Source organism: Melanotaenia boesemani, chromosome 6 (assembly GCF_017639745.1).
Source record: "Melanotaenia boesemani isolate fMelBoe1 chromosome 6, fMelBoe1.pri, whole genome shotgun sequence".
Classification (NCBI taxonomy): domain Eukaryota; kingdom Metazoa; phylum Chordata; class Actinopteri; order Atheriniformes; family Melanotaeniidae; genus Melanotaenia; species Melanotaenia boesemani.
The window spans coordinates 33,160,896-33,173,871 of NC_055687.1; the positions used below are offsets into that span (position 1 = coordinate 33,160,896).

A 12,976-nucleotide genomic window follows, 5' to 3' on the forward strand; every position below is an offset into this window, starting at 1 on the left:
GAGCAACAAAGCCTGCCAGTTTCCTGAGCTAACCCTCCATCCCACCTATAAGCAGCTGTTCCCCTCATCCACACATATTCCTGCAATATCCTGACATACACGATGCTGACTTCCTGTTTCAAAAAATGGAGACATGAAGAGAAGTCTGTCCAACCAGAGAGGAAATCAGGAGAAACCTAAATGGGTGCTGTTACATAAATATGGAGAGGAAAAAAACTTGTGTGCACAAGTAATAGTTTGTTTACATGTAGCACGTTAGTGCAGGAAATTGCATCCAGCATCTCTTTCCTGACAGCGCCCAGCTCAGACAACAGACAAGAAGTTCATTCTAACCAGGACAACTCCTGAAGTCAAAGGACTTTTTGTTTATTTATTTATAATTATAGAGTTACATTTGTTTATTTAATTTTTATATTTAGAGAACAATGCTGGTCTATATTATTTTACTATACTTATTTATTTCATTGTATTTACTTTATTAAACATCATGTACCATCATCAACCAGCTGCTCATCTATTTACATATAACATCATACAATAATATACGGCTTATTGTATTGTATTGTTATGTATATAATACTTTAACAGGGGGGGTTCATGCTCCAGGATTGCCGCTGATCGCCCGGGTCTCTGGGCCGCCCTCGTCTGCCTCTGACCTCCTTAGAGGCGTGGTCATATTAGCATGATCACACTCATGTCTGATCTCTCCTTATTCCTCATCCTCTGCATGCTGGCAGTCACTGAGTCGTCCAGTGAGTTTATACACTACGAGATACCTTTGTTTACTGTGTGTTTCTGGTACTTTGGTTTTTGTTGTGATACATGTTGTTGCTGTCTTGGTTATTTATTTATTTATTTTTGATGATTGTCAGCTTAGTTTTCCTGTAAAAGCTGTAGGAAATTCTCTGTTGTGTTTCTGTACAGGTGTAGCAGTTGGTTGTCTGGTGTTGGGTTGGATTGAAGGATGGTTACTATCTACTGTATCTTGGTCTCCTCTTCCTTTTTTCTACTTTTCTTTTTACTTCTCTTCATTATTTTCCTATTTTTTCTGTGGCCTCTGGTCAGATTCAGTAAAATTCCACAATTCAAAATAAATAAATTAGATAACAAAATAAATTAAAAGAAAAAATCTCCCTGGCAAAGCAAATTTGTTCGGCATAACACAGCAGCCAGACTGTCATTCTGCTGCTACCATGCTGGACAGGACAAACAAAAAAGACAAAAAACTGAGGGGTACTTTGGGTATAAGTGTATGTGTGTGTGTGTGAGAGAGAAAGAAAGATAGGTGTAGATTTTTAATTGCTGTTTTATATTCTTTTGATTTGCAAACATTGTTTTTGTGTGCATTTTATTATGTAAAGCTCTTTGTGCTACTTATGTATAAAAAGTGCTTTATAAATAAAATTTGAATTGATAAACATTATTCACAAATAATTGTTCTTATTTTTATTGAACAGTTTATTTTATAATATATATATATATATGTATATGTATCATGTTGTGCTGTGTTAGTACATAATAATTTTATGATATAATAATATACTACATACTATACTATATTACACTGTGTATTACTGTATTGTATTGATAGTACTGTTTACGTTTACTCTTTTTTACTTTATTTTTTTATATCTTCGCGTGTATTGCACAAACAGCCTAAATGTACAACTGCATGTGTTTACGAACCTTTCTTGTTTTTTTTTTGTTGTCTTTTTTATTACTTTCCACATACTATAAAACCTGGAAACTACTCTGGGTGCCAATCAGTCGTCCCATCTGACATTCTGGTCCACAATCCTTAACTTAATGGAGAATATGCACCAATTCACTGCATTTCATCGCCAAGAAGAAGAAGAAGAAGAAGAAGAAGAAGAAGAAGAAGAAGAAGAAGAAGATTTTAACGTGATTAATCCACAGCTATCCTGTGATTTATCAGATTAAAATGAATCATTTGACAGTCCTAATATATTCATATTGTTATAAATAGACAATCATTTATAATTATATAATCATAAACAAACATAAATATATATTATGCAGAATTACATAACTTAATTGATCTGTTTTTTCCTCTGATCATTTATTTAATCCATCTTTCTTTGTCCAAGTTTATCTTAGTTCAGATAGATGAAAAACTGAAGATGAAAGATAAAAAACACAATTCTTTCTTTCTTTTTTTAAAGGAGTAAACAATAATAAAACTCTAAAAGATCTTGAATGACATATCTCCCAGTAGTCATGTGTTAGGAGGAGGCACATCAGCTCCACTTGTTCTCACCCCGAGGCAAAGATTCAAGTTCTGATGTTCTTAAAATACCAGCGCCTGATTTTCTAAGTCTCGTAAAGACTGTGTTATGGATACAGTGGCAGCACTGTTAATAAAACACTAACAATCCCTGGTTAATGTTATAGTCTGCATATGTGTCACGAGAACACCTGAGACAACCATGTTATGGAGATAAATGTAGTATTTTACCCACTGGGAGCTTATGTTATGTTTATAGTCTGTTAAATATGTTGTACCTGTTTATAAAGTCATGCTTACCTGTACAATCTCCAGCATCTCAGCTTTACTGATGTACCCGTTCCCATCTAGGTCGTACATACTGAAAGCCCATTTCAGCTTCTGCTCCAGCTTGCCGCGTGACGTCACGCTTAGCGCGATGATGAACTCCCTGAAATCTATTGTCCCGTCGCCGTTGGCATCAAAAGTACGAAAGACGTGTTCGGCAAACTTGGAAGCGTCTCCATAGGGGAAGAAGTTGCCGTAGATCTTCTTGAACTCTTCCATAGACAGGTTCCCGCTGGGGCAGTCCCTCAGGAAGCCCTTGTACCACTCCTGGATCTCATGCTCGGTGAAGTCGGTGCTCTCCAGCAGGTCCTGCATCACCTCCGGACGGAGCTTGCTGTTCTGCTTCCCCATGTCTGTCTGTCCTGTCAATCACTTGGCTTACAGCTGGGAGACATGAAGAGGAGAGAGTTTGGTTTAGACTGTGAGGAACATTGATGAAAAGAAAGGAAAAACTTTTTGTGAACATCTCTGCTGTCATCATTGCTTCGGTCTCAAGAAGCAGTGCAGGTATGAAGTATGAGTCAAACATAAAAACCACCTTACTTTATCTCCATCGGGACTAAAATAACTCCCTTTTACAAACTAATGGAACTTTCCATGGAAAACAGACGTGTTTACTCTGAGTACACACAGCACCATAAGCTTTGTGTGGCTTTTATTACTCTATAAACTTTTTATACAGGCACTAAGCGAAGCTTAGATGAACAGGAAGGAAAAGGATGTATGGTCAGATGATATGCAAGATGAGCTGCTCAACCAACATCATTCAGATTCATAATTGCTTCAGAAACTATTTCTTTACACTCTTCCTGGAAATGCCTATAACTGTGTGTAGTGCAGATCTTAATGAGGAGGATGAGGCTTTACAATCCCCATTTGCAGTGTTTGTTGTCCATTTAAATGTTACTGATGAATGAGAAAATAAAACGTTTACTCGATGAGTCATTTACCTTTAAGCATCTGAGCTGGAATAAAGTGGCAATCCATTATTTTCTGACAATAAAAGCAACGGTGCTCATAAATGTAACTGCTCATCGTCTTGTGGAGTGATTGCACTTAGAGATGAGGAATTATGGGATTACCAGAATATTAAAGTCATAAAACATCTAAAGGAAGCAGCATAAAAACAGCTCCATGAGCAGCAGGGCCAGCAGTTTGAGTTGTTTAGTTTGGTTAATAGTTTTTCCATAGTTTTATATTGAAGTAGAAGATAATCGGATCAGAAACAGTGTGAGAGGAAAATGGTGACAGGACACACAGTGGTAATGCTGTGTGTTTTATATCTCTGTGGTTTAGTGTAACTCAAACAGGAAGTGCCTGGTCTCAGTGAGATTGTATTCTCATACTGTCAGTGTGTGAGCTCAAGTAAGATACATGTTTGTTTATGTTTTAGTGCAACCAAATGACTGCAGCATGTCACATTTCCCCTAACATACTTGAGAGGTTATGTCTTTAGGTTTAATGTGTACTGAGCGATGTGCTGTGAAGCCCTGTCAGAGACTTGTCTCCGGAAACGAGTCACTCATGTCCTTAAAACCACAGTGAATGAAGCCGCACTTTTGGAAACCATGGGAAATAAAAACACCCACAGAGTGGTTCGTTTTCACAACCTTTTGTGTCTAATCTCACCCTGAGAGAAACTAGAAAACCTGAGACTGATGGTCCTGCAGTCTGGTCTACTGACACTTCAAGTCAAACCAACGTTCAACCAAAATGACCAAAGTAACGAAGCTTATCAGAAAAGAGACGACCTGGGACTGTCTCCAGGATAAGCCTTTATTAACCTTTATTAGTCCCTCAGTGTGGAAATTGCTTTGTTGCAACAGTACTGGTGCAGTAAGCAGAAGCACGCAGGTGATGTTAATATGAGACGCCGAACCAGAACGCAAACTTTTTATTTCTCCGACATTTTCACATCATGTATGTAAAACGGGAGTCATGAAGGATGTAATCTCTACGGCTAGATTTTACTGGAAACTGGGCAGAAATGAGCTCCTGGAAGAGGCTAAAACTGGTGAACTGTCAGTATTACAGAGGCAGTAGTGTAGCGTAGAGGCGGTATCTTCACTCTCAGGCTCGGAGTCTGGTTCAAACATAAATGGCTGACTTCTGTAAGCTGCTGCTCGGTCAGGTTCGCTCGCCATCACTGAGCCGATGATGTTTTGGAGTCTGACGCACTGTGCATGGCCTGGGCCAGCCCCCCTTCCAACTCTGGCCTCCCTGCAGCCAATCAGCACAAACCTCATTAACATTATTCAAATTAGTTAAAGGCTTGCATGAACTCTCACGAGACAAAGGTGATGGTATGAGCAAAGGGTCAGAACAAGCTCTATGTTTGAGTTTTCAAAAAAAATATTTAAAGACACTTAGAGGACAGTGGATACATAAAAAAAACCAGGTGAGGACACCTTTAAATCCCCCATTTCTTTGTTTTCTCTGGTCAGGTCCAGCATAAACATGTAACTTAGCAATAATCTAAATAAAGAACAGTACTCAAACATCAAGGGGAGCCTTAAATCCACAAAGCTTCTTTCTCTTTATACCCATTAAGCTCTCCTTGGCAGAGAAAATGTGTTTGGAACAACATGGTATCATTCTGATTGCAGGAGCTGAAATATCTCCTGTTAGACCCTGATGGAAAAGCTCTAGAGCTAGTCATGCCTAACTCAAAGCACCCAGGAGCCACAGAACAGCTTCTACCGCTCAGCATAACGACTGAAAGTGAACTGAAGTCTGAATGAAATAGAAAAATAACTGTAAAAATCAAGACAAAGAAGACATTTTCTTTTATTTAAAATTCTTTTTATTTTTGCACAGTATGTCAAATATACCCACACTGGCCACTTTATTGGCAGAAACCCTCTCTACCTTTAAGATTAGACTTCAAACTTTGCTTTCAGAGAAAGCTTATAGTTAGCGTTAGCTTAGTGACCTAGCTTAGACCCATTTCTTTAGTTCACTTCCTGCTGTTTTCCTCTCTTTCCTCATTGTTCTCCATTTATGAATACAGTTTAATTAAAATTACCATTAACTTTTTCTTTCTTAGCAGGTACCCCTGGCTTAGAGTTATGGTGCTCACTGACCCCTCTTTCCTGTCTTCTCCACCCCCATCTGATCAAGGCAGATGGTTCTGCTGGAATAATTTCCTTATTGTTAAAAGGGAGTTTTTCCTCTCCACTATCCCCCTGTGCTTGCTCATGATGGAGACTGAATCAAACAAGAGATTAGATGGGATCTACTAGTTTCCTTAGTTAGGTAATTATTTTTATGAACTGGTTCATGTGGACACAGTCATTAAAAATTGGACTAATGTGGATCATATAATGGGTTTGTTTTAATTGGATTATAATTTAACGACAACTAATTAGATTGTATCTGTAAAAGAGCCTTGAGATGACTATATTGTGAACTGGCACTATACAAATAAAGCTGAATTAAACTGAACTGAATTGGATTTACTGGTTCAACATAATTTTCAACCAAATATCTTTAAAGAGTGGCTCATCTAATATCAGCAGAAGCTTCAGCTGGTTCTGTTGCTCAACTAGTGAGATTTCTTTAAACCATCTGCACAAGCATTTGAAAGCTTTAATTGACATTAATCAAACGGATTATCACTTTAATTGCAGATAGTGAGTCAGATTTATATCGGGAACAAAACTGATCCCCTAGCTCCGACTTATTCAGATTTTAACAACCTAACCACTTCACACACTCTCACCAGCTAAGCTGCAGACACGTTTCAGTCTTTTCCTCTGTGGACAAAACAGATTTATGTTAAACACGAGGCTGTTCGGAGATGAAAGGCTGTGATGGTGTTAATACATTTATGAGGTGGTGCTCATTCACCGATAGCAGAAAGGCTGAGGCAGATGAAACATGAAGCGTTGTGAATAACACACAGATTCTGTGTATATCTTCATATTTACTGTTATTTATTATCTACTCTAACCAGTTCCAGCGCATACATTCATCGTGTTCTTTCCTTTTTTAACATCTCCTTACCCTGCAGCTGCTCAATCTGATTTTCTCTTCTCAACAAACCTTTCCCTCTTTCAGCTGTGCCATTCATAAACTCCTCATGTCTCTCACATCGTGCTTCAACCTTCCATACTTTTCATCCTCTGAGTTAATTCAGCCTACACATGACCAGCTCTCTGTTATGAAGCAATTTTACTGCAGTTACCATAGTAACATTGGGCAAAAAAAATCTCATAACCATTGACGAGCTTCCTGGTTGAGTGCACTGGATGCACATTTGAACGGACACACGCACGCACACACACACGCACACACACACGGCTCCCAATCAAACAGAACCAGTACAATCAGTGACTGGGCTGTAGGTGTGCGGGTAGATGTGGTCAACAGTTGTAAAAGCTGAAAATTATAATAATAATAAAATTGTTGATGTGAAACAGGTCATTGAATATTATACTGTATCTCCAACAGACAACAGATGCTGCAAGGCTAACTCTGCACATTTACATTTTGTTTTACTTACTTTCATCAAACTGTTTAAACAAAGTGTAAAACACACATATTGTATATTATGAAAAGACCCCTTGATGCTACCACAGTAGACACCTATTTAAATGTTATTTTCTAGTATAAGCATGGGTGTGCATGGTATATTTGCAAATTAGCCATTTCACTGGATCGTATGAACTGCTACTCACTGTAGAATAAATAAATATACTATAAAATTTAATGTATAAACATACATTGTAATTACCAAGTTTGCCTTAAAGGATAAGGACAAGAAAATTATACAGCTATATGTTTATAGAATATTTATACTATATAAATATGACAACAGATTATTTAATAAATATTTTATATTATATTCTAAATAGTTTAAAAATAAACTAAATAAATAATAAAGAAAAGCATCACTGTACATGTCTGTAGAAGTAAAAGAATGTAGAAAAAATGTGGCATTGTTTTTAAATAATTCATGAATCAGAGGGTTAAAAAATTAGTCAAACTGCTTCCATACAGCAAGTTACTAAACTTATTAATCCAAGACAAATTTATTTAAACAGCACATTTTATACATAAGGCAACCCAAAGTGTGAGTCATCATGAAAAGAAACAGTAGAAGAAGAATCAGAAGAAGACTTTTCCCCTCCTGAATCTCCTCAGCTACACATGAACCAGGCAGTCCTGGACCGTATCAATCTGAGCTGTTAGCTGCCTGTCAGCAGCTCCAGCAGCTCTGGAAAACTGTGGAGACTCGTGGCAGGTTGTGGCAGCTGCAGGAAGTGCTTCTGGAAGTTGCTGTCGCCAGACGAGGATCAGCAGGTAAAGAATAAAGTTCGGTGTTACTTTTACACCCCTCAAAAGCACAAATCCGTTCCATTGCAGGAATATTTAAACTCTGTGAAAGAACAGAAGTCTAAAACTAGCAGATCTACACCAGATAAGTTCACGTCCCTTCATATGCGTTGGTGGGCGTGGTTTTCTATGCCTGCAGATGAGGACCCGCCTACCTGCTTCTGGAGGGAGGGGCTGTGTGGTTTTTAAAGTTTTCTTGTGACATAGATAACCTCTCTATGTCACGAAAAACATAGCCTGGTTTTACCCTGTAGAGGGTGTCATAAGCCATTTTTACCCACAAAATCCCACAAAAAACAGATTTTTTAAAATAAACAACAACAAAAAAACTAATTTTATCAACATTTTATGTAGTTTTCATCACAATTAAGTAATTCTGTGTTGTTTACAGCTAAAAAAACAAATTTTTCGGTGCACTACCCCTTTAACAATAGGGGGCCAAAAATATAGCCTTGGGGAACTCCACATGTCACCTTTGTTTGAATAGATCTGTAGTTACCAACTGATACAAAGTAGTTCCTGTCTTTGAAGTAGGATTAAAGCCAGTTCAGAGCAGGCTTTATGGAAATATAGAAAAAATGCTGTTATTATGAACTACAGCCACATAATATATAGAAAATATATCACACTGTCAACATGCGCAACATCAATATTGCAAAGACATTTTGACATGAAATAGGACTAGATGGATTAATGAGGGCTGCACACCAAAAAGAGAGAAATCTGCTTTTGTACAACTAACCCGGATGAACAGGCACACAAGTAGAATACAGTCATCTTTAATTAACTTCAGATTAGGATACGCCCAAGTATTTGTTTATATATTGCAAGTTATTTTGTCATTTACATATTCCTTAATACTGCATATGGTAAGATTTGCATATTGTGCACTATTTGATTTTTTATTAAAATGCAGAAAAATTAGTTTTCAGAACCTCTTGCCACAGTCACATGGGTGTACACTAGCAGGTCCAGCTGCACAAAATTCTTTTGGAGAAGAGAAAAAAAGACTTGTTTAAAGGACGTGTGGGGATTTTAAGATGTTTTGCTTTAAGTGTAAAAAATCCAGTTAACTAATAAAAAGGGAAAAGAGAAGAAATGCTTGTTAACGCCACCTCCAACACTGTCAACCTTATGACCCCATATATCAACAAACAACAGCTGCCTCTCAACCGAGGAGCTGAACCACCACATTTTTAGACTATATGTCAACACAAATTCTTTCCAAATTCTGACAGTTTGAGCAAAACTTGCAGATGACAAATTTGGACATTTTTGTGACTTCTGCCAACCTCATGTTACCTCTAATAAATATAGTGAGCTGTTCAGAAAGGGGGCAAACTTGTAAAGGTAAGTTACACCTAAACATTGACACTGACTAAAACTCCACGTAGCCCCAGTATGGCCTTAAAGAGCTCCCAGTAAAGTGCTCTGGATTCCAGCCGCACTCGAATCAGTTCAGACAAAGGCAGAAGCTCCTGCCTGTATATTTTTCCCACATCATTTTATTTAGCTGGATTCTAATGTGTTTTTACATTGTTTCCTTGTGTATTGGCACCAAAATGCTTCAAGCCACTATATGAAGCATTCTGTTTGTCTAAATGGAAATCCAAGTAGAAACCATGGAAACATCAAAGAACTACCACAAGAAACCCACAAATAATAATTTAAGAGCTGAACACAACAAAGGATTGTGATGTGCTACCACAGAAAAATCTGCTTGGTTTTTTGGTTAGAGGGAATAAACAAGAAAGAACAGCAAGACATGGCAAGAGGGAGTGAAAGTGTCATAGTAAGAATGAAAGGGGAGCTTTTCGTATTTTTCTGTCTTCTTTAGCTCTTTCTATGTTTTTTTTTTTTTAGAAACATCTGTCCACTTGGTTTTTCTAGAGTTCAGTTTTCAGAACAATGGGCAGCACGAGAGGAACAAGACTGGTAGGAGAGGGATGGTAAAGCAAAGAGTGACACAAAGAATCTAATAGAAATAAAAAACAACAAAGAAAAAGCTGATAAGTAAATGACTGTGTCTACTTCTATCCTACAGGGCCTTTGGAGAAACGTTTCTCTTTTCCTGTCCCAGCAGGAAAATCCTGAGAATATTCAAACCGTTTAATTATAATTCATCACTCATTCACATTGTTTGTATTAGTAGAGGAAATCAAAGCCAATTTACCAGCTTCTGGAGAAAAAGTAGAATGCCCAAAAACATGTCTTGGAGCTAGCAATAAACCTAAAATTTAATCTATAACTAGTCTGCAATGTGCCTTGGCTTCAAAGAAGATTACAGAAGAAGAAACCTCTCCCTCAGGACTTCGTGACAATGCTCTGGCAGTAAAAAGGAGACACTGGCAGATGTCCAGGCGGTAGCTGGATACAGGATGACTGAAATAAAGGGGAGTGGGATGAGTTTGTACGACTTGGACAAAAGTCAACTTTTCAAGGACCTGACCCCTTGTTGCCTTCCTGTTCTTTGAGAAGGAAGCTGGCTGTAAGAAAACTGGCCTGTTGCTTTTAGGTTTGCGTTAAACCTGAGAGAAACAGCGTTTTAAGTATTGTCACATTGATCGGTGCTGTGGCTTGATGCTGCCCACAGTTGTTATTTTCAGCCCTAATACTTTTAAATGAGCTCTTTAGCCTTCATTAGGTTGCTATAGTAACAGACCTGATAGAAGGAGAAGGCAACCACACATAGGGACTATTGATTCAGGAGAAAAAGAGTGAAGTGGTGAGAGGCACCAGATAACATACTTCCTCAAGTCCAAATATTACTAAATGTAAATTTTAATCCTTGCAGCTGTAAAACCATACGTAACTGCTCATGTCAAAGGCATTAATCAATAACTATTATTTTTCATTTGGCCTTGTTTGCCAGTATTAGACACATAGACATGTAAAGAGGATTATGCAACATCTTTGGTCATTCAACTATTTTGGTACATTCTTATAAAATGGGGTCTAATTGCATGCCTGTGTGGGATCTGTTTAACTTCTCTTCCTCATTGTCTGGTGGAAAACGATGCCCTCATGCCCCCTGAGATTGTGTCAGATTTGTTTAGCTCCCTGTCTGTGCTGCCTTGGCGGGAGCTCTGTCTGCCTGGCGCTGGATCACTGGACTTGCTTAATTGGTTGAATGACTAACCCCTGCATCCCAATAGGAGGAAACAGAAAATACTCTCGCAGGTCACTTTATCAGGTCCACCTGTTCATTTGCTTGCTATCACAAATATCTAATTAGGCGATCACATGGCAGCAATTCAATACATTTAGTCACGTAGACACAGTGAAGATGACCTGCTGAAGTTCAAACTGAGCATCAGAATGAGGAAGAAAAGGGATTTAAGTGACTTTGAACGTGGCATGGTTGTTGGTCTGAGTATTTCAGAAACTGCTGATCTACTGGAATTTTTACACACAACCATCTCTAGGGTTTACAGAGAATGGTCTGAAGAAGAGAAAATATCCAGTAAGCAGCAGTTGTCTGGCCCAGACCGTCTTGTTGATGTTAGAGGTCAGAGGAGAATGGGCAGACTGGTTGGAGATGATAGAAAGACAAAAGCAAGTCAAATCAGCACTGGTTCTAACCAAAGTCTGCAGAACAGCATCTCTGAACACACAACACTTCCAGCCTTGAAGCAGATAGGCTACAGCAGCAGAAGACCACACCGGGTGCCTCCTGTCAGCTAAGAACAGGAAACTGAGGCTACAATTCACACACACTCACCAACACTGGACAATAGAAGATGGAGAAATGTTTCCTGGTCTGATGAGTCTTTGAGGTGGCCTGGTTTAACCAGCACAGCCTACCTGAGTATTGTTGCTGACCATGTCCATCCCTTTATGACCACAGCGTAGCATCTTCTGATGCTACTTCCAGCAGGATAATGCACCATGTCACAAAGCTCAGATCATCTCCAGCTGCTTTCTAAAACATGACAATGAGTTCACTGGACTCCAACGGTCTCCACAGCCACCAGATCTCAGTCCAGTAGAGCAGCTTTGGGATGTGGTGGAACGGTAGATTCTCATCATGGATCTGCAGCAACTACAGATTTGTCAGATCTGCAGTAATATGTACCAAAATCTCTCAGGAATGTTTCCAACACCTCGTTGAATTTCATGACACCAAGAATGAGGCAGTTCTGGAGGAAGAAGGGGTCCAACCAGATAACTATTAAGTGAGTGTATGGTTCTTTCTCTGATACTCTGACTTTTACTTTTATATGATCTGTTTCTGAAATTAAATTCTACACTCTTCTACCTCCTTATATTTGGCTCTGTGATTCAGTTCTAACAGAGCTTGATTTTCCACACAGTTAGCCTTTTTACCAGCAGGCTCTAGCAAGCTAATCATGCTTAGCTGGTTGAAACTTTCCCTCTCATGCTCTGCTTTGTTTATGGAACAAATCTTAACTAAAATTCAATCTCACACTCCAGGCAAAGGACGGGAAATAGATAAAGGAACTTAAAAGTTTTCCATCATTTGAAATCTTTACATGTCAAAAGTCTGCCTGTGTCGCTCTTTTCATTCCCACTGCATTTTCAATAGAAGGGATGACTGATGATACAAAGAACTGCCTCCCACTCGGTCACACCTGCCGAGAACAGATTTCCACTGAAAAGAAATGAGGTGGGATGGTTGTAAAATCTGGCAAAGCCGAACTATAACTATAAAAGTGGTTTGCTGTTTGAGCAGCTGGAGAGTGTCTGCAGTTACAGGGTCGGGGGTGAGGTGTATGATGTGGAACAGTGTCTGTATAACAAGAGACAAAGCGTACAAAGAGAAGGAGAAACGGAAAGAGAAAATGAGAGCTGGGCAGCGCCGGAGCTTGAAGATGTTTCTGATTGATGAATGCCCCTGGGGTTAGTAACAAGCTCGCGCTGCTTCCTGTGGTCAAAGTAAAATATAGAAACAGGATATAACATCATGGAAAATAACCAATGGAAGGTACATCACAGAGGGGTCAGGGGTCAGGATGGACCCTGCGAACAGGGATGTGTTGAAGTCAAATGGCTTTGAAAAGGTTGAGATTTCTAAATGGAACAATGATAAAAAGTTTGAATGAGCAG

The 12,976-nt window shown here is 38.8% G+C and overlaps 1 protein-coding gene across 6 annotated transcripts in view; it reads right to left on the minus strand.

Annotated features, from left to right (window-relative positions):
* LOC121641512 (neurocalcin-delta A) overlaps positions 1-12,976 on the minus strand; it is a 90,224-nt gene that overhangs the window by 13,926 nt on the left and 63,322 nt on the right. For 5 of the 6 annotated variants that reach the window (XM_041987677.1, XM_041987680.1, XM_041987681.1 and 2 more), the window contains one exon: positions 2,546-2,956. In XM_041987677.1, coding sequence (XP_041843611.1) covers positions 2,546-2,923 — 378 coding nt within the window. In that variant the 5' untranslated portion in view covers positions 2,924-2,956. Of the gene's footprint in view, positions 1-2,545; positions 2,957-4,182; positions 4,194-12,976 lie in introns of those variants that run through there. The other variant, XM_041987682.1, reaches the window with a different exon arrangement.